Source organism: Diabrotica undecimpunctata, chromosome 3 (genome assembly GCF_040954645.1).
Source record: "Diabrotica undecimpunctata isolate CICGRU chromosome 3, icDiaUnde3, whole genome shotgun sequence".
NCBI classification, from domain to species: Eukaryota; Metazoa; Arthropoda; class Insecta; order Coleoptera; family Chrysomelidae; genus Diabrotica; species Diabrotica undecimpunctata.
Window position 1 is genome coordinate 148,128,507 of NC_092805.1, and position 23,388 is coordinate 148,151,894.

A 23,388-nucleotide genomic window follows, 5' to 3' on the forward strand; every position below is an offset into this window, starting at 1 on the left:
GTGTTAGGTATGTTATGTATTTAACATACCTAACAGTCTAAGTAATTTATTGGGCACTAATTTTTCAGCTAATAATGTTGAAATTTTTTTCAAATCTATAGGAATATTTAATAAAATTTAATTTAGTAATTCTGTAGCCGTCTACACCGCTAATAACCATTATGATCGATGCTACTGTATTTTCTAAAAAAAAATAAAGTAAATAAAAGAGACCTATCGTCTTTTCGTTTTACACTGTATAAAATGTGTAGTTTTAATTAAATTACACATAAATAAATCTGGCACCCACGTACTTTTTTAATACAATGAGCCATTATATATGTCACTTTATCCCGTATCGGAATAACGCTCTTACGAAAAAATATTTAATTGAAAATATAATAATCTGGTGTATGTGTATTGATTATCCAGCTTGCATAATTATGAAACGTAGATTCTGTTTAATATTTCTTGTTAGTCTATGCCTTATGACAAAGGCGCTAGAGTCACTAGACATTGACGCTAGTCCCTGTAAAGGTTGTTTCCAATTGACAGAGTAAGTGTGATATATATTTTTTTACTAAAGACACAGAAGTGTACTTACATTAAAATCTGGTCAGTAAGACCAATTATCAATTTGTTTCTAACTTAAATTACTAATGAAATCTTAAAATTAGGTGTCTACTCACTAGTAGCTCTCCTATTATTTCTAATAACTAGCATTAAATTTAGCATGCATACTCGTACAACACTTTACTCTGCTTTTCACTCACTCATTATACCAGTTCAAAAGGCTTTGTTCTTTTGAGCCTTCTCTCTAGGTTCGTATTGTCGAGGAGCTGGATAGCCTCGACGTTTACATGATGATGGAGTCGTTGTTCATGGCTCCCTCCAAATTGCTTGATTATCTGATTGACGTCTTCCATCTTGAGGTCCTGGTGAAGGTCGTTGTTCCTAACGTACCAAGGCGCATCTACGATGTTCCTTAGCACTTTATTCTGGAATATCTGGATTACTTTGATGTTACTAGGCTTGGCACAGCCCCAGAGTTGGCAGCCATAGGTCCATACTGGTCTCAGTATTTGTTTATAGATAAGGAGTTTATTATTTATAGATAGAGAGGAATGTCTTCCCATCAACCAATACATTTTCTTGTAGCGGATGCCTAGTTCTTCTCTTTTCTTCTTCACGTGAGCTTTCCAGCGAAGTTTCGCGTCAAGAGTGATCCTCAAGTACTTTGCTGATGTTGCAATAGGCACTTGGACATCATTTATTCTAATTGGAATATCATTAATTCTCTTATTGGTAAAATTTATATGGACTGATTTATTCTCATTCAGCTTAATTTTCCATTTTTGGTCCATTTATGGATTTTATTTATTGAATTTTGTAGTTTTTCTGTAGCTTCTTCGACGGTGTCACTTACCGCTAAGACAGCAGTGTTATCTGCGAAGGTAGCTATGCTGTCGTCTTCTAGTTCAGGTATATCACACGTGTATATTAGGTATAGGACTGGACCCAATACACTCCCTTGTGGAACACCTGCTTCAATATCCTTGAGATCAGTGTATGCATCTTCTTGTTTAACTCTAAAATGTCTGTTCGCTAGATATGATTGTTATATATTTGAATATTCTTTAGGCATGAATGATTTAAGTTTATGTATCAAACCCTTATGCCAGAATTTATCAAACGCTTGTGCCACATCTAGGAAGGTTGCAGAACAGACTTTTCTTTTCTCTAATGATCTTTCAATTATAGCAGTTATTCTATGCACCTGGTCAATTGTCGAATGCTTATTTCTAAATCCAAATTAATGATCTGGAATTATTTTCTTTTCTTCAATTATTGGTAGGATTCTTTTTCTATTTTTGGTAGGAGGAGTTTTTCAAACACCTTGGACATTACAGGTAGGAGTGATATTGGTCTATATGATGTCACCTCATTGGGGGGTTTCCCAGGCTTTGGTATCATGATCGTCTCAGCTATCTTCCATAAATCTGGAACATATTGTAGTCTAAAGGCAGCATTTATTAAATTTGATAATTTTACGATAGCTTTTCTTGTTAGATTTTTTAACAGTCATCCGGTAATGAGGTCATAACCTGGTGCTTGATTTAGGTCGATTTGTTCTTTAGTTAACTCAGCTACTTCTTTTGGGGAAGTTGGCTTGATATTCTCATCTATTTGCTTTGGTTCGGGCCAATCCTGGTCATCGTCTTGGTCATCTTGCAACTTAAATGTGTTGTCTAGATGAGAGGCAAATCCCTCTGCCTTCTGCTGATTATTTCTGGCCCAACTACCGTCTTCCAGTTTTATTGGAGGAGAATGTAATATTGGCCTTTTAATTCTTTTTGTAGCTTTCCAAAGCGAGTACTCTGTGCTGCTGTCGTTTGTTAGCTCTCCCAGATAAGATTTAATAGATTCATTCTTAATTTTCTGGATTTCTCTTTTAAGTTGCTGGCTGGCATTGTTTAGGTTAGTTTTATCTCGAGGGGCTCTCGTTTGCTGCCATTAGTTTTCTTCTTTCTTTTATTAATTCACGAATTTCTTTAGGGTAGTTATTCTCTTTAACTTTTGTTTTCAGTATGGGAGTACAATCCCATGCTGAATCTTGAATATCTTTGACAACTAAATCTAATTCTTGATCTATCTGTTCAATTGTATTTAGTGGCACGGCTAAAATGATCTTTTCTTCAAGAGTTACTTTAAAACTTTCCCAGTCTGTGAGCTTATTAGTTAAGGTTGGGTTGTTCTCTTTTCTAATAATCATATCACTCATGGTTAGAATTATGGGTGAATGATCGTTTGGCCAATAAGTTGGCTTCCCTGTAGATATTACATCTCCTTTCTGATCTTTAACAGCTGCTAATAGTTCTTTTCCTTTAGTAGTTGTAAGCCTAGACCCCCCCACATTAAATGTGTTTCGCATTGAAATCACCCCCAATGATATATCTATCGCCTAAACTTTTCATAAAATCAATATACTGATCTTTTTTAATATTATATCTAGGAAGACTATAAATTGCACTTCTGTTTATTTCTGCGTCTCTAATCCTAATACATACTGTGGTAGCTTGTATGTGTTCGGTGATATACTTCATCTCTTTATGGTGTTTGATGTTGTCTTTGACTATCACTGCACTACCTCCTTTCGCTACATTGTCCGGATGTACTGTGTGATATACCTTATATCCATGAATTCTAATGTATGATTGATGGGTGAAGTGTGTCTCAGAAATTAAACACACATCTATATTTTCAATATCTAGGATAGATATTGAAATAAAATAAAATAAGTGTGATAGATAATATTTTTTTGTATAAAGCAGTTTATATTGCTTTTTTGTATGAAACTTTAAATTTAATTTGTCGCTATAAATTAAACGTTTTTATACATTTAATGTGAAATAATAAATTTTATACATATTTTGATATAGTTTTAAATAGGCCAAAAGTATAGTATATGTTTCAAACTTGACGGTTTTCTTGATAACCTTATTTTCGTAATTATAAATTTTAAGTACCTTATTTTAAGTAACCACTGTCTTTTTCTAAAACATAAGTCATTTAAAATGGTAAATTTCTTTCATTTGCCAATTGCTTTCGTGAACACAATTATCGGTTTCTATACAGACAGATCTCTGACATACATAATATGCAAATAAACAACATCCCATTTAAAATAATACAATATACAGATGACTTTTGTGTCTATACAGAAAGTAAGAAATATGAAAACGGTATGCAAAACTTAGCAGAATATGGAGTTCTCTTTTCCCATTGTACTTAGAGAACGGCTTAAATTTATCAATTGCCAAATCAGCAGTATCTCTCTTTACAAGACCTTTACAACTTTTCTCTAAATCAAATATACTTCTTGATAATCAATCTTTTATATTTAAAAACCATGTCAAATACCTGGGCCTTATACTGGCTTAGAAACAACACATACAATATATGCTGGATAGATGCAACAAAGGTAGTAATTTTCTTAGAATGACAACTAAAGTGTGGTGGGGTTGCGATGCTGAAACGTCCTTATTGTTTTACAGAGCTTATATACGATTCATTATAGATAATGGTGCTATTCTTTATGGTTCCGTGTCTAGAAATCTAAGAAAAATTGACATTTTTCAAAATTCTGCCTTAAGGGTCTGTTTAGGTGCTATGAGATCTACCCCTATACAACCACTACATGTTGAAGCTTATAAACCTTCTCTTGAAATTAGAAGAAATTTATTAAGCGAAAAATGGGTACTCAAAGCCCACTCAACAAATCCCAAATTATTTTCCAGTATATGTCAACTTAACGAATCAGATCTCACTCACAAATATTGGATTAAAAAGCCATATCCACCTTTGTGCACTGCTTTACAGAACAATTCTATTTTTTCAAAGAATTTAGCCAAAGTGGACAAAAATTTAGACTTCTTTGCTTTCTTCCATAAAACTGAAGTTATAATACCCACATATAGTGACATCAAATTAAGCAACAATATTCTAAGATCTGTTTTGAACTGTTATAGTGATGCCACAGTTATATACACGGACGCATCTAAATCAATAGAAGGGATTGGCTGTGCCTATTTTCTACCCTCAGGAGGTTCTGAAGTCAAGTACAAACTTTTCAATGAGTTTTCAATTTTCTCGGCTGAATCATTGGCCATACTCGAAGCTTTAAAATATGTTAAAAATACTCTTATATTAAAAAATCGTTAATTCTTTCAGATTCTCTTTCAGTTTTACAGAACATAAAAAACACTTGTTTGCTCAAAACATTTAGTAATCCTTATATTTTTTTAATAAAGGATCAATTAAAGCCCTTAGCAGACTCAGGCTTTAATATAAAATTTATTTGGGTTAAGGCACATTGGACTCAAAGATAATGAATATGTAGATTACTTAGCTAAAACCAGTATAATATCAGGCACTTTATTGTCATATTTTTTATGTGTGTCAGATGCCATTACGATTAAAAAAAACCAGTTATCGACATGAAAAGATCAATGGAATCTTTACTGCTTTACAAACCAAACAAGATACACCACTTTACAACCAGTTATTCCACAAACTACGTGGTTTAAAAATTTTAAATCTCCATGTAAATACATAACCACCATAAATAGACTACGCTTTGGACATGCGTTTTATCCAAGTCATTTATATAAAATAAATGTGATTGAAGATGATAATTGCAAACATTGCGGAAAACTGGGTGATCTTGATCACATCTTTTTTGAATGTCCTAAGTTTCAACAGCATTCAAACTCTCTCTACAAAAAATTAATTGAATTTAATATGTATGCACCATTCAATATCCAGTCGCTACTAGCTACAGGCTCACAACAAATATATAATATCATTATAGATTTCTTGTCAGACACAGGCACAGTTCTATAGAATTTGTACGCGAGAATGGAATTTTTCATGATCGTGTGGAAATTTAGATTTGTATCCTTTGTTTACCCTAAATGTTATAACACCTTATCCGTGGTCCAGTTTTGTTTGTCTACTAAGAATGTCTTGATGGGCCCATAGACGAGAAGCAAGTGACCCTGTAAGTTTCCTTGTCGTATATTCTTCTATTAATTATCCGTTAGTTTTCTATTAGGGATAGGGTTGTGTATTTGTCTGATTGGAAAATCTATTGCAACTGGCTGAATGACTAATGTCTATGCCATTAAAAAAAACACATAAGTAGTGAACCAGAGGATGGAATTTGATTTGCTGAATATGAAGACTTGGATTGAATAATCCTTCGTCGAAACAATTTCTAAGTCGATAGTAAGTTTGATAGTAAATAATATTTGCTAATTTAAAACACTTTATTTTATGTAGTAGGTACAATTACAAAAATACTTTGTTACAAAATGTATTTAACTTAAATGAATTATTCGTTATTTTTCTCCTATATACGAAGAGAGTTTTACGTAAAACGCGAATAAGTTGCAAAGAGACTATTATTACACTGTTATATTTGAGAGACGTGATGTCTGGCTTAAGACGCGAATATATAATGCCTTAATTACCTCTCCAATCCAACAAATTATATGAAGCAGCAAACGGCAAGTTTAAACAGCTTTTAACGAAATTTTATTAAGAAAATTCATAAATAAAACAATAGAACTGAAAGATTTATTATCTTTTAAATAAGGATTCCTAAAACCATAAAAGTTATTGACATACTTCTTAGTTTACATTCATACCTGTTTTCTAGCGAAAGCAATGTGATTCAAATTTAAGAAATAACATTTTGCGTCTGGGTGTTAGGTTGCAAAATGGAATTTTGGTATTTTAAATTATTAATTGTATCAGAAAAAAAAGTTAAATCCTTGATGGTATGTTAAGACTTTACTCTTTATTGGAATTGTTTAATGGAATTCCTTTTTTTTCTAACTAACTCTGCATGTCTGCTTTGCTGGTGGCCGTAGTTGGCAGATACACTACTTATCGGCTGTGATAAGAAGCGGTATCCATCACTATGACCGAATTTGGCTCGACTCGTAAAAAAAAAGAATTCACACCATTTTTGCATTCAAAACTTTTTACAATGTGTACCCCTAATGCCCTTTCATTTGAAGTTTTATTTAAAAAGCTTACAGTACATGAATCTTTTTTCAGTCATATAATGTTAAGATCGAAACGTTTAGATCAGACGACAAATTCTGTTTTGAAAAATCTTATAGTCCTTAAATATCTATAAATCTTTTGCTGGCTTTATATTAGGAGCTGGTCTACCTTGTTGTTAATCGTCTCACTAAAAAACGGGGCCAGGACATTTCTTTGTCATGAGGTTATATAAAATTAAATTATGTAAAAAAAATTAGCAATGGCCAAGTACAAATTAATATAATTTATACAAGTATGAGTGAATCTAATTTACATAGAATATATAATAAAACAAATTATTTAAGTTAAAAATGAATAAAATAAAAGAGTCCAGCTAGATAGAAAATTTAAGCCGCAACTATTTTTGAAATAAATATAGTAAAACAAAAACGAAAATTCACTAAAATGAAAAAAATCAAAATATTCAACGCACTGAACCAATGTACCAGCATTGATACAAACTTTCTTATTATATCAGATTCTCTAAGTGCCTTAAATGGTGTCAAGCAGATGTATCCTACTCATGCCAATTTAGCATTAATAAAAGACATGCTATACAATGCCCAAATATGTGGTAAAAACATAACATTTTTATGGGTACCATCCCATGTTGGGATAAAGCGTAATGAAGCAGCTGATAAAGCAGCAACAGAAACTATCAATAACATAACAATTCCTATTATGCAAAACATACCAATTTCAGACCAAAAAACATTAATAAAAACTTACATTAACAAAACCTGGCAAGTAAAATGGAACCAAATAGAAGCAAAATTAAAAATTATCAAACCAGATGTTACTTCTGCTTTACTACCGCTCCCAGCTCAAAGACATGACCAAGTAGTTATTAACAGACTGCGGCTAGGTCATACAAAATTTACACATGGATACATCATCTCCAAGCACCCTCAGCCGATTTGCCACACCTGTCAAATACCATTTTCAGTGCAACATGTAACGATAGACTGTCCAGTGTACTCAACAGCAAGATCGACAGCAAAAATAAAACACAATTTGAAAGAAACTCTAAAAGAAGACATCAGTAATACAATAAATTTTATCAAAAATTGTAAACTGTATAACAAACTGTAACATAATATATAATGTTTGTATTTTCCAAAACTGTTATGTAAATTTTAATAATATACCAAGTGTAAATTTTCTAAAATAAAGATATACCACCCCGCTAATAACTCTAGGGGTCGATGCGGTAAAGAAAAATCAAAATAACATAAGTATTTTATTTTGGTATTTATTTTTTTATCAGAAAAATAATAAACATGTGACGTTTATAATATTATAGTGTAAAGAATCCATAGGCTAAATAAATAAACAGTTGCATAATATCACTAAAACCTTGCGGTAGATCGGACTCCACAAAAATTGATGAAAATTTTATTAATAAATCAATTTCAAATAAAATTAACGTAAGCAATGGAGATTTAAACTACGATGGGTATATAATTGCAAGCCCTATTTAATTATTATCATTGTCCAATGATGAAACTAAATTTAATTATATAAGACAAATAATAAATTTTTACTTATATTTGTATTTTTACTGGCAATAAATTATTATAAGGTTACAATGGTATATAAAAATAAACCATTGTTCATTGTTACGTATGCTCATAGGAAAATTGCTCTACATTTATTGCCTGGGAGGGCCATTAAAATTTTTGCAATTTTAACTGCTCTTATCTGACATCTCGAGTTGTAGTTCCCGTACTATCTTCTTATTTTAATCATTATTTAAACGCCTAATGAACTATTAAAATATAATTGGTTACTCTCTAAAACCATATATGTATCAGGTGATTGATGTCCATAGTTAACACCATGTATTCAAAACTTGCCAATTTCCTTTGTATAGTCTAACAATATTAAATAAAAATCCTAAATCTCTTTCCTTTAAGCTGCACACACTATCGAGTTATCAACTAATTAAATATTGTTTCCTTGTTAATTTGTAACCTAAGGAAAATCATCATGGTGCTACAGCCTTTAAAGAGCCTCGATCTTTTTAAGCTTTTTACTATATTTTACTCTATCTTTGGGTTTTCCAGTTGACAGCACCGATCTTCTCAGCATTCTGTGTTACTTCGTCTATCCACGTTAGCCTTGGCCTGCCCCGTCTTATTATCCCCACCGGCTGAGCTATTCAAATCATTTTTATCATGTTAGATTGTAGGGCCCGGGCTACATGTCCTGTCTATTGCAGACAGTTTCGCTAGATTATGGTGGTAATATCTCTTCGGCCAAACTTATGCTTGTAGATTGCAGAGACCAATCCGAAAATTTGACGTAACACCTTTCTTGCAGAAAACTGATAGAGAGGATGTGTCGGTTTTGAATAGGGTTCATGTTTCTAATCTAAATATGAGAACGCAAAGTACTTTATTCGACCATAATATCTCCTATTTGCAATATTTTAACCTTATTATTTTTTCCGATGTCTTATTATTGGGATTTACTAATATTTCTGGATACTTGTTGTATTTTTATAGCTAAGGGTAATTAAAGCTTCAAAATTTTGTTCATTGGCAATAAAATTTGCGTGAACATTTCTAGCTCTCGTGTTTTTATTAGTCGGTATACATTTGGTTTAATTTGGATATAAATGCTATGTTAAGAATGTGCTTCAAATTTTTGGTGCTGATAGGATTTTGACCATCATCATATCCATCACCTAAAGGAAGGAATCACTAGAAAAATTATTGTCTTTGATGGTAATACAGCGGCTAAACATTTATTCTGTAACTTATTTATTTAATGAAGGCCTTCATTTCCTAAAAGTATATTTAGTACAGAGACGTAAAAGCATAATATTAGTGACTAACCATAATAATAACAATCATTAATTTTAAATGATGTAAAGAGAAGCAATAAACACAAAATTATTTAAAACTTTATATTCTTAAGAATATAAAAATTTATCTCTAGAAATACGTATACTGCATTTTATAATACTCATTAAATCACGATGCCCAATACTACCGGGTGTGCCAAAAAAGCGGGACGGTGGAATACTTCAGAACTCTCTCGAGACACCAAACAGAACCCCCACCCTAACTCCTGGTAATTCCTAAAACCGTGCTGCTCGTTTAGTAGTAGTAGATAACATAACAACTAGCCATAATTTTTCATATTATCTCTTTCTTCTGTCTTGTATACAGAAGTTATAAAATATATGTTCCTTACACTATGTTCTTGAAGCATGTTTTCTGTGAAAAACGAAATCCGCAGTTTTTTGTCAAACGGACTGTTAGAATTATGGTGTGGGCCATCACTTATGGTTTACGCTCCTCTCTAATCTTCATCAAAGGAAGCCCCATAGCTCGGCAATACGTTAAAGAAAAGTTGGAACTCATATTCTACGGTTAGACGTTCCAACATTCAGTTTTTTAACTGGATAATGCAAGAGGGTCAACATGACCTTCTTTGAACAGTTTACCTTGCCTTAACAAGTTACCTTGCCTGGACCCTTTGATCTCCAGACTTATTTTCAATTGAACATTGTGGGACATGATGGATCGAAGATTTCTTAATTAAGAGGACTGAACAAAAGCAGAAAAGACTTTAAACCGAGAACAACGATGTGTAGAGATAAGGAAGGTAATATATTGACAGAACAGCAAAAGATACTAAGTAGATGGACAGAACATTTTACGGAAAAGCTTGAAGGAGATCGGAGAGAAACGAACCCCGACATAGCATTAGACCAAGCAGATAACAGAGAAAAGACTCCACCAACAATAGCCGAGATTAGAGCAGCAGTAGACAAATTAAAAAACAATAAAGCACCGAAATCGGATCAAATAGCATCGGAGTTACCGAAGGAATGAGGAGACGTACTACAAAAAACAATACATGAATTGATACTAAAGATATGGTCGAATAAACAGCTACCAGCGGAGTGAAATAGCGGTATTATTGTACCATTACATAAAAAAAATGAGTTAGAATGTGGAAAATACCGTGGAATCACGCTGCTAAATGCAGCATACAAAATAATGTCCAACGTCATTTATGAAAGACTTAGACCACACGCTGAAAAAATAGTTGGCAAATACCAAAGTGGCTTCTATAGACAGAAGTCAACAATAGACCAGAATGTAGCTTCGACTTTTAAATAATTTTAAACTGTTTGTCCTTGTTTAGTGTAGTGTTATGTTCAACTCTATGTTTAGTTTTATGTGTATGACATTCTGCAATTGTTGGATAGCCCAAAATTGACGAAATGCCCCTAAAGATGCTCTAGGAGGCGAAAGTCCTTGGGCAAGATTTAATTAATAAATTTGTGCTCGATATCTGCCTTTAATTTTCAAAGTTCAACAAAGTATTGTTCACTTGTTTCCTCCATAACTCATTTTTGTCCTGCATTTTTAAATTTTTGTTATGATTTTTTGTAGACAAGGGAGAGATGCTTTAAACAGGGTTATACGTGCACTAGAAGAACAATCCCAAGACGATGCGGCATATGATTCTGATAAGTACGTACATTTTATCTTCATTATGATTATTGCTTTAAGTTTTGGTAATACACAATCATCACTTATTTAAATACAGGATTTTATCTAATATAGGATGAAGGTAATAATAGATGGCATTAACACCGCAAAAGATAACAAATAAAAGTTCTTTAATATAATTCACAAGTTTTCTTAAATGAATAGATTTTTTGGACAGAACGCAAATTCCATGGGTTGTAAACTTTTTTCTATTACAATCTGGAAGACCTTTTTTGTATATTCTACGGTATATCTACATTATATATTATACTGTATGGTAAACAACAAATCTTTCAGATCGTAGTGTCTTAAATATCGCCTTAAACATATTCAAACTATAACTATAGTATATTTGTGCGCATCACATAAATCGGAAACTAAATATCAAAAATTGTACGATACGACGCTTAAAAAGCTTTTTAAGTTATGTTGCTATAAGAAACATGCATAAGAACAATATAAGACAGGTAAATCATAAAAATAAATAAAATCATAAAATCAGAATACTTTTTCAGACGTATATACAGATGCGAGTATAAATGAATCGATACGAGGAGAAAGCGGATATGCTCATAAATAGCCATTTTTATCATTTTAAAAGAAATCCATTATCAGTACAAAGACCGTTTTGTAGAAAAACCGTACATATCTTCGTACTAATAATGCTTGTATATGTATTAGCAATTATGCTATTGCGGAAAAACCGGATAAGTCCTGGACATGTCAACTTTTTCTACAAAAGCTACTAAGCATGTCTATTCGTCCAAATATACATTTATCATTCATGCTATGGAAGGTATACAAAATAAAAATTTCGAATCAAAAAATAAAAAACAGCGAAATGTAGTGTGTTGGGAGACTGTTATTAAGAAATAAGCAAAACGATCTGGACAAAAGTCTAATGATTATAAAAGTCGTACCATTCCAAGCAAAACTATCGAAGAACCATGCAAGTATGTTTTATAACCTCAAATTCACTTAAATGTTTAATTCTTATTAGACTATATTACATTGCAAATGTAAGAAGAAATGCTTTCTTACGATTTCTCGGGAATGTAGAGAAAAAATTTGTACAAAATTTTATAAATTAGACAACAAAAATGCTGAAGACGCTTATCTTCAGTCCCTTATTGAAATATTGGCAGTTGCCCGATGGCGTCGTAGAATATACACTGAAGATAACAGAATAAAACCACACGAACACTCATTATCGTACAGACTAACAACAAGTACAGCAATTTATTCTCTTTGTAAATCTGAATTTTTAAGTCTGCATGGTATAACGAAATCCATAGCAGGCGATTGATAAAGCGAAAACAAAAGCCAGTTGATGCAAAACCTAAAGAAATAATCAATAGCATAAAAGTCCATATTAAGTCAGTTCCTGTCAAACTAACACACTACACTGGACGGGAAGTGAAATATTTGAACAGAATAATATAAAAAGAATTCGTTATCTTCTTAAAAAATTTCAGATGTCTCAGTTAAATGTAGATTTTGCAGAGATGTCTTCACCGACTTCTATCAGTTACGTCAGATTCAGATTCTGTTGAAAATTCTGTTGAAAATTATCCACGCCAGAATTCACTCTAAACTGGAGCTGGATATTAGTGACACACAATATGGGTTCCGCAATGGTATGGGTACCAAAGAGGCACTATTCTCCTTCAACGTGCTGACGCAGAGATGTTTGGATGTTAATCGTCCTCTTTACGTCTATTTTATAGACTAAAATAAAGCGTTTGATAAAGTAAAACATGACCGACTCATGGACATTCTAAAAAATAAAAACCTAGATGAAAGAGATTTAAAGCTAATAACAAACCTTTATTACAATTAGCAAGCAATAATACAAATTGAAAAAGAGACATCTGAAGAAGTGGAAATAAAGAGAGCAGTCAGGCAAGGCTGCATACTATCACCTCTATTATTTAACGCTTATTCTGAAGAGGTAATTCGAGAAACTCTGGAAGATGAAACAATTGGCATAAGAGTAAACTGAGTCTTAGTTAACAATATCAGATATGCAGATGATACAGTAATAATAGCCGATAGTTTACAAGACCTGGAAAGACTCATAAGTAAAATAGTAATGTGTAGTAGGGAGTACGGACTCTAGATCAATATCATAAAGACGAAGTTTATGAAAATTTGTAAAAACAACCATAATACTAACGAAATCTTGATAGTAGAGGGCCAGCAGATCAAAAGAGTAAAAAAGTACACTTACTTAGGAACACTTATAACAGAAAATAATGACTACACTGCAGAAATAAAAGTCAGAATCGAAGCACGTTCTAATTTTATGAAAATTAAAAAGGTCTTATGTGGCAAAGATTTAACATTACCTCTTAAAGTACTCCTAACAAAATGTTACATATACAGTGTACTATACTATGGAGTGGAATCATGGACGTTAAATCTAGACACAATGACATGACTTAACGCCTTTGAAAGGTGGACATATAGAAGAATTATGAGGGTTTCCTGGGTAGATAGAGTTACGAACAATGAAGTAATAATAATAGGTAAAGGGAAAGAAGTTGAACTTACAATTAAAGAAATAAAGCTACAGTATCTCGGACATGTGATGCGGGGCGATAAGTATGACATTCTGCGACTCATAATGCAAGGAAAGATAGATAGCAGAAGAAGCATCGGAAGACGACGAATTTGATGGCTTAAGAACCTGAGAGAATGGTTTGGATGCAGCTCAAAACAACTATTTAGAGCTGCTGCTTCAAAAATTAAAATAGCTATGATGATTGCCAACCTCCGTAGCGGAGATGGCACCTGAAGAAGAAGAATGCCTCAGATTGACACCTACAGCAAAGACAAAGAACTTAATCTAAAAATAAAGTCCCAATATTTGAATAATAATACTAAGAGGATAGCAAAAGCTAAAAAGATGGTGCATATACGTCGATCAAAAAAGTTTTTTGCTAAAATAAATCAGTTAGAGGTCCTTAAGAAAGTGGATCTACCAGTAGGAGAAATATGCATGTATTATAAACAAAATCTATTTCTACCAATAAAACCTATCCAAGATACATTTTACCTGATTCAATTGTCAGTGTGTTTAACATACACGATATTAAAACCAGTAAAAGCTACTTTTACGTGTATCACAAAGGGTTAGACAAAAAGAACCCTAACGAAGTGTATTCCTTCATAATGGATTATATTAAAACATATGTATATGAGGAAGTGAAACACTTTCAAATTTTTTTCTGGTGCAGCCGGAGGCCAAAACAAAAACGACACAGTTTTAAAGTTCGTTAGAGCCTTAGCAAGATTTTAAACGGTGAACCAGTACTCCCCTGTTCGTGGTCACTCGTTTATGTCTTGTGGCCATAAATTTGCTGTAGCAAAGAGAACAATAAGAAAGGCTGATAGGATTTACATATTAAAGAAGTATGCAAAACTCATTATAACTGCTAGTACTAAAAGAAATTTCACTGTCTATCTGATCGAGAATGATAATAGTATTATCAAAGATTATAAGTCCTGGTGGACTAGATATATTACAAAAGAAATGTTATAGCACAAGGATCACTAGGTAGACATATTCCCAAAAACAAAAAGTTTCTTTTTTTATCAGCAAGTTTATGCACTTTTCTTATAATTCGCAGGCAAAAGGTCAAATGCTGCTTGTAAATTTATTGATGAAATTGTTGACCATACATTTGATGTATCTACATGCACCAAAGTAGAGTTATGGCCTGTCAACTTACCTCACAACAATATATTACAAGAGATTACATACACTGGAGAATGCATTATAAAACCTAATAAATCTGTAATATTTTTAGTGAAAGTGAACAGGAGCACCAATTCGGCACTGGCTTCATAGTCAAGGAAAGTTTTGTGGAGTCAGTCATAACCTTCAAACCCGATAATAGACTAGTTATACAGTGTGTAAAAGCCAAATGGAATAAATTCATTATTTAGGTTACTGTGCATACTTATAAAAAATCCCGAAACACGTCAAATTTAAATTATAAATTGACATTCTTTAACGTGAAAATGCAACCCCTACCTTCAACCCCCTTTGAATGACAGGTATAACCCCCAATTTTTAAAATAGGAACTATAGGCTTGTGATATATCGTTTAAAAGGTCTTTTCATTCTTTATTTAAAAATGTTGTCGCTTTTAAGTTTATTGAGATTAATTAAGAAAAAATAAATTAAAATCATGTGGTTACCGAAATTCGCTACAATACAATCAAAAACTAAAATGTAATGCAAAACGTAATAAAATGTAGAACACGAAAAAGAACTATGAATGTTATTGAAGTAGATGTTCAAAATGTTCATCGCGAACGTCTTGGCAACATCATAATCTCAAATAAAACTGTCTTTTAACATTATTTAACATAACAGGCGTGATCGACCTAATCGTAAGCGTTATTCGTTCTTTTAAGTCATTTAAATCAGTAGGTTTAGTTTTGTACACATGGGTCTTCACATATCCCCATAAAAAGAAATCTAATAATGTAAGATCAGGTGATCGCGCTGGCCATTCAATCGATCCTCGCCTCCCTATCCACCGATTGGGAAATATTGTATCGAGGTACTGCCGGACATTAAGTTGGTAATGTGGTGGTGCTCCATCCTGCTGAAACCATATCGTATTCGCTGGAACTTGAGGGTTTCCTGGATCAGGATATAAATTTACCAACGTGGGAATGACATCATTTTGAAGTAGTGCCAAATAATTGTTGCCATTCAAGTTGCCCTCAATGAAAAAGAGACCAATGATATTGTTTTCTACAATCCCTGCCCAAACATTAACCTTTTGAGGGTATTGAGTGTGTTTTTCTCTCATCCAGTGAGGATTTTCCGTGGCCCAGTAGCGGTAATTTTGCCGATTAGCATGACCGTTAAGTGAAAAAGTACACTCATCAGAAAACATCGTCTTCTAATTGGATAATATTGTTATCCAACATGTCCATTATTTGCTCACAAAAAAAAGTTCTCCTATCAAAATGGTCTTCCATGAGCTCCTGGGTAGGTATCATCTTATAGGGATGCAATTTATTTTCTTTTAATATGTTTACTATCGATGTATGGCTAGCATTGAATGTAGTGGATGCCTGTCTACTCGATGTATGTGGATTTTCCTGAAACTCAAGCAACATATCTAATTTGAGTTCATCACTCAGTGCATTGGCAGCTGCTTTTTTTATCTGCCTTACATGACCAAACTCGCGAAACTGCTTCTGTATTTTACTTATTGTTTAATAAAACAATTTACTAATGCGTGTTAAAATAACGTTGCCACGCAAATTCTTTAAAGTTTTTTAATGGTTACCATCCAAAAACCACATTGCTATGGTTTTTGTTCACTTTCTCATTATCAAGACCTAAACGGGAAATAAGTTTTGAGTATATTTTAGCGAATTTCGGTAACCTCATGATTTTAATTTATTTTATCTTAATTAATCTTAATAAACTTGAAAGCGACAACATTTTTAAATGGAGAATGAAAAGACTTTCAAACGATATATCACAAGCCTATACTTCCTATTTTAAAAATTGGGGGTTGTACCTGTCATTCAAAGGGGGTTGAAGGTAGGGGTTGCATTTTCACGTTAAAGAATGTCAAGTTATAATTTAAATTTGACGTGTTTCGGACTTTTTTATAAATATTTACAGTAACCTAAATAATGAATTTATTCCATTTGGCTTTTACACACTGTATAAGACTGTTATATAAGACTAAAAAGACAGCTGCATAACTATTCTCTAATTGCTGCCCATGTACCGACAGAAAAAAAGGGACAAAGATTGGAAAAGAATCAGTACACAGAATAACAATAAGCAATAATAGTCTACATGATATCAGTAATGATAATGAAACAAGGTTAATAGACTTTCTGGTATCCCAAAATTTATTAACAAAATCCACAATGTTCGAATACAAGAAAATAAAGCAAGAAACGTGGATCTTCAACGACGGTGTCACAAGAAATCAGATCAATCATGTTTTGGTAAATGCCAGAAGAAATAGTAACTGCCAAGACCTAAGAAGCCTAATAGATCGGGATGGAGACATGGATCGCTTTCTGGTAAAAACAAAGACAAGAAAAAGAATTGCGTCCCAAAATATCCACAAGAATACGCCAATGAGATTATGGAATTCCGAAGTTCTAAGGGATAATGAGACTGAGCAGAAATTTTACGTATAGAAAATTTCTTAAATTATTTCTTAATTACCTATTTATTAATATAAAATAAATTTTAAACTTAACGCTGTATTTAGGTACCGGATTAATTATTTTATGAAGTACCTAGCCAGTGGGTTACTTAATATGCAAAGGGGACTTTATATATACGCACATTATTTATTGCTAACGTTAAAAACAAAATTTTAGAACTCAATTACGTGCCATAATACCTAAATGGCTTCAATTCTGGAAATTGCCAGGTACTATTTCCAGCACTCTTCAATGGATTCATGGAAAACTCAGCAACTCAATTGTTCAATCGGTGAGTATATATTTCTCCAACGTTATTTTAAACTTATAAGATAGCCAATAAGATCATTCAATGCTTAATCCATCCCCCTCAATCATAAGCTTTTCGTAGATAGTATGTATTTTATTATTTAATTCCCTTATTGTTGGAAATTAAAGACTTGAAAATTTTTAAACATTTTGACATGAGCATCAAAATTGATGTCAATTAAACAACTTTGAGAACGGTATCTTACGTAAAAAAAAAGAGTGTAGAATTTTAGATTCTAAAGTTTAGTTTTATCGATATTATTTTTCATATCTTTCTATTAGTTTTATTCTTATTATTCTTTTCATTCTTGTATGTAGGCTATAAAGCCTGTTTTTTCTTCAATGTTAGTCATCTAAATTATCGCACCATCTTTTTCTTGGTCTGACAATACTTCTTCGTCCATTTGGTGACTTATCTTGTGTTATTCGTACTATCCTATCCTTTGCCATTCTACTAACGTGTTCGTTACACTCCTGTTTCCGTTTTGTCACCCATCCATTTATATCTTTTATAATGTATGCTCTTCTTATGTTTCCGCTTCTCTCCCTATCCAACAGACTTTTCCCTGATATTCGTCGGAGTATTTTCATCTCTTTTGTTTCTAGTAGTCGTCTTGTTTTAGATGTGTCAGGTCTTGTCTCCGCCGCTTTACTTGCTTTTAAGCTTTGTTGTCGTACTCCTTCTTTATCATCTCCGTAACTAGTTATATCTATTCCCAGATATCTAAACCTTGCTTCCTGCTTTATTATTTTTCCATCAGTTTCGATTTTACATCATAGTGGGTGTTTATATGTTGTCATACATTAGGTATTTTCTCATCATATCGTATTTTTTGGCTGTTGTATTGAAAATTTGTGTTAATCGTTCTAGCTCGTCTTCTGTCTCGGCTATTTATGCCGCGTCGTCTGCGTATATTATTATGTGCGGAGTCGTTAAGTTATGTTAGGGGCGCTTGCGCGACCTGAAAACCCTAACACTAGACCTTAGCCAGAAGGTTACACGAACTTTCCTTTTTTTGCACATACAAGTAAACCGAATCTATTATTACAGCCTTCTTTTTAGTTTATCAATTTAAGACTAAATTTTAAAATTGTGTAAATATTTCTTACTGGCAACCCCATCTAATCCATATTAACTAGAGACACTCAAGCTCACAGCATTCGTTGAAATTAAAAATCACCGTGTATACGTACTTGATCAAGTCGCTCCATCCATTCGTAAAAAAATTGAAAGTTTATTAAAAAAAAATACAAAAGAAAGATAGACGGTAGTAGATAACTCATTTGTTTAAAGAGAAGAACTCTATTAATAAGATCCGATCGATTTACTAGTAGATTTGGCTTCAAAACCTAATACCGAACAATTTCAAAACTTTACACGTGTGTCAGTAAAACTTTGAACGCCTTTTAAGCGATGTAGGCCCTGAAATAATGAAAAAGGTACATTGTTAAGAAAGACCATACCTGCTAAAGAGCGTCTCATTACACCATTACTGTTCGTTTGGCCACTTCATTTTTCAGTGACTAGCCAAAATGGCACAAAATGTCAAGGCTATGAAAGCGCCGTTGAGATTTGCACATTTACATAATGTCTATGCTTAGATATTCACCGCATGCGTGTACCATTCTATACGTACTTTAAGATAACGTAGTTTCAAAAAATGAGAGGAGACAACCACCAAGTTAAAGAAATAAGCGGGATTGGTGCTAGTAGAGTTCACCTTAACTGCCGCGATGTGTATGCCCTTGTGAGTACTGTTACAGTGTCTACTGTTACACTTTCTATGCGATAGAACCACAAATTTGTGACTTCAGGTATGTCGTTTATTTTTATATATATATATATATATATATATATATATATATATATATATATATATATAAGCGGGGATCCTACAGCTTCTGCCGCTTCCCGCATTTCGATCGCCATCTTTTTCTATCTCTCCAGGTGTCTTCATCAATGGCTCTGTCTTTCATGGTTTCCATAACACCTTGTATCCAAGACTTGGCTGGTCTTCCTCGTTTCCTTCTATTACTTGGATTGTATTCCATAGCTCTTTTTGGCCATCTGTTGTCGTCCATCCTCTGTACGTGTCCATACTATATTAACTGTCTAGTTTCTATTCTTTCAGAAGTTGTATGTACTCTATCTGTTTTTCTTCTAATTTCAGAATTAGGTATACGTTCTACTCTTGATATACGGCAAGCTCTTCTTAGGTAGTCCATTTCAACCGTGTCAACTTTTTTCTTTCCTTTTGCTGTCATTTGCCAACATTCTGCTCCATATGTAAGAATTGGCTCTACAATTACTTTGTAGATAGTCATTTTAGTTTTCATAGTAGCTTTGTTGGACCAAAGTATCGAATTCAGAATTTGAACACTCTTCCTGCCTTGTTGCACTCTATAGTCTATATCTCGTTCCGTTGTTCCTTTACTGCAGATAATACTTCCCAAATATTTGTATTCGTAGCACCTTTTCATTTGTCTAATTTCCAAATCCGGGTCTTCGTCTTCACTGCCTATTCGCATATATTCTGTTTTAGACATATTCATACTCATCCCCCATTTTTCGTATTCATCTTTGAGCTTTCTAAGCATATAATCTGCATCTTCTTCACAGCTTGCAATTAGTACTTGATCATCTGCAAAGAACAGCGTTGTCAGATAATGGTTGTTAAGCTTCAACCCCATTCCCGCACATTTTTGTCTCCACTGGTGCAGTGCTTCTTGGATATATATTTTGAATAGGGTGGGGGAAAGACAACATCCTTGTCTCAAGCCTTTCGTTACTGTGAATACCCTTGAGAAAGTATTTCCTGTTTTTACAGTGCTTTGAGGACATTTATAGATGTTCAGTATTGCTTTTAGATATGTTTTACTAAGGTCCGTTTTCGTCAAGACACTAAATAAGAGTTTTAAAGGAACTGTATCATAAGCCTTCTCCAGATCTATAAATACCAGATGCGTAGGGAGGTTTCGAGCTGTTCGTTTTTCAATTACTTGTTGAAGGGTAAATGTGTTGTCCACGCACGATCTTCCTGCTCTGAAGCCGCTTTGTTCTTCAATTTCTTTATACTCCTCTTCTATTCTTCTTTTCAATATACGACCATATAACCTTCCCAGCGAACTAGTTACGCTAATGCCTCTATAATTTCCGCATTCTTTTCTGTCTCCCTTTTTATAAATGGGGCTAATGTGGGCCAAATTCCAATCGTCTGGAATCGTTTGGCCTTCAATTAAGCATTTATTAAAAATATTCACTAAGCTTTCCAAAAGAGCATCCGGTCCATGTTTCACCAACTCGATGGGAATGTCTCCAGGCCCGGGTGTTTTTCCATTTTTCATTTGTTTTAATTCTTTTTTCAGTTCTTCTTTGTTTATCTTATGCACCTCTGAGTTTTCTGTCATTGAGATATGGTCAGGTCTTTCCATAAATTCGTGCCTACTTTCTGTTAATAGCGTTTCGTAATATTTTTCCCACTTTTTATTTTGAATCAGGTTTATATTTCCCTCATCTTTTCTTTCTTTTCTAATACTTTTTATGAATTTCCAAGCTTGTGTCACTTTGGTTCCTCCTAAGCATCGGTCCATCTCTTCGCATTTCTCTTCCCACATTTCGTTTTTTCTTTTAGTGACTTCCTTCTTTGCTTCCCTGTTGAGTCTGCTGTAAATTCTGCGGTCTTCTGAGTCTTTCTGAGTCGTTTATTTTTTTGCCAACCATTTGTAGTATCGTTGCTGCTACATAGCCAAGTAATGCTGCCTACTTGTTCACAAGTACTTTTATCTTGGAAGCTAAAACAGTAACGGATTGTATCCTAATTTTTGAATATTTTGTGTTGTTTTGAACGTAAGAGTAAAGAGAATATTTAGAAGCATTGTACGGTTGTGTAGAAGTAAGAAACTTTATAGCATATTTTTACGGTTTACTGTACTTTATTGAGGATTTGATTTAAGTGGAATTTTTACCTAATAATTTTTCACCACCAAACTACCCTTAATGGGAGAGATTCTGCTAGCTTGAACCTTAAGCCAGCAGAATCGCTCCCTTTAAGGCTGGTTTGGTGGTGAAAAATTATTAAGGTGGTAATAAATTAGTAAAAAATGGATAAAAAAATATTACGTATGTTAAATTGGATTCCGCGCATTTGTCCCCACTAGCTTAAGGGTCCTTTAGTGGAAGCGGTTATTATACCAAGAGCTGAGAAGTATTCCTTGTTTCTTATTTTCATAGACTTATCTGCTATGACGCGTGAAACCCTAGTTAACATTAAATGTAAGTTTTACTAGATTTTTTCTTTTATTCATAAATTACAGTCCACTTTACTAATCTTTTTTTTTGTAAGGCACAAAGCCTATTTTAAGATCAAGTGGTATAAAATGCTATCGGCATTCTAGACTGAAAACAGACACACATTATTTTCTGATGTCTATTGCAGTTACGCAACTGTAGATAAACATCGCTAATATTAACAGACTTTTGTTAGTTTTGATTCTCTTGTATAATACGGGCAATATTTCGCTTGCAAAAACCCATATACTATCTAATAATAAACGACTGCTGATACAATGTTGCAATGAACAAAATGTTCATTTATATTGTTGTAAACAAATAACCACAGAAAAATCAGTGTTTTTTATTAAAGTTGCCGATTTCTTGGGTAATTATCGCTTACACGTAGCTTCAACTTGTAAAATACAATTCGTTAACCAACCGATTTTCTCAGGAAGGGATGAGTTCTATCTGCCAACCAGCACAGTCGTGTCTTACTTACTTTATGGCCGATACTTTTGTGGTAGCTGTATGTCGAGGAAGACTTCCTTTTCGGTAGCGAAAGCTATGGTTCCATTGGGCTAAAGTACGACCTATACAATTTATTGCCAAAATTACATTGCTGTTATATCGAGTACCGTTTACTGTATATACATTTTGTTGATGTTATATTTAAATACGTTTACTTGTTACAAATTCATGTTTTTCTGTGCTGAGCTTTATTGAATTTTGTGCTGCGAATTGACAAAAATTTTAACCTTTATTTGGAGAAACCCAAAGCAAAAGTGAGATACATCCTTACTTTTTGATGGCCTCGTATGTTATGTAAAGACCATCGTATGTGCAGAAAGCAGCAAAGAAATCTGAAACTACTAGGAAATAGCTCCAAATGTTTAGGTATAAGAAAAAACAGGTGAAAAAAGTAATATCAAGCAAATAAACCAGAACAGGGTAAAAATGTCAGATAACACCTTCCATTATTGTCTTTAATTATTGCAACAACTGATTACTAAAATAACTAACAATTACCTATAGCCATACTAACTGCTTTCCTCTGTACGCTATTAAGAGTGCTCTAGTACTGCATATTGTAAAGGTTTTTAAAAAATGTTTGGATCTGATTTTATATTTGTATTATGGAAAGCGTTTATAATAATAGTCGGTTTTTTCAGGTAGTAACAAACATGCTTTTAGAGGTTTTCTCCAAATGTAACGCAGTTTCTGATGACGTTGAAGCCCAGGACAAGTTATATTATCGTATAAAAGCATATCTAAATTTTACTGCGAAAGTCATAGGACTAATAGGACGCCATATACTTAGGTGGAAATCGTAACCGATTGTAACATACAGCCTAAAAATTGAATAAATTAAAGGTTTAATAAAAATTACAAAAAACTGTCTTAATATTTTACTTTTTATTTATAAGTAGCTGTACCCTATCTACGTTTCTACGCCGCCAACTAAAATTTAAAGGAAAGACATTTCATTTTGAGTCATTTTATTGA

General features: G+C 33.2%; 1 protein-coding gene across 1 annotated transcript; it reads left to right on the forward strand.

Moving 5' to 3' along the window:
* The first annotated feature begins 334 nt into the window (after positions 1 to 334).
* Positions 335 to 23,278, forward strand: LOC140436212 (uncharacterized). The gene is made up of 4 exons (XM_072524908.1): positions 335 to 535; positions 11,004 to 11,084; positions 17,481 to 17,595; positions 23,055 to 23,278. The coding sequence occupies exons 1-4, from the start codon at positions 393 to 395 to the stop codon at positions 23,214 to 23,216; spliced, it is 501 nt and encodes a 166-aa protein (XP_072381009.1). The 5' UTR covers positions 335 to 392; the 3' UTR covers positions 23,217 to 23,278.
* The last annotated feature ends 110 nt before the right edge of the window (positions 23,279 to 23,388 follow it).

Bases quoted from the DNA above. Each gene is read 5' to 3' on its own strand.
- LOC140436212 (XM_072524908.1), top strand. From the start codon at position 393: ATGTGTATTGATTATCCAGCTTGCATAATTATGAAACGTAGATTCTGT. The intron at 536-11,003 runs GTAAGTGTGATA...GATTTTTTGTAG, and splicing joins GGTTGTTTCCAATTGACAGA to ACAAGGGAGAGATGCTTTAA. The intron at 11,085-17,480 runs GTACGTACATTT...ACAAAATTTTAG, and splicing joins GCGGCATATGATTCTGATAA to AACTCAATTACGTGCCATAA.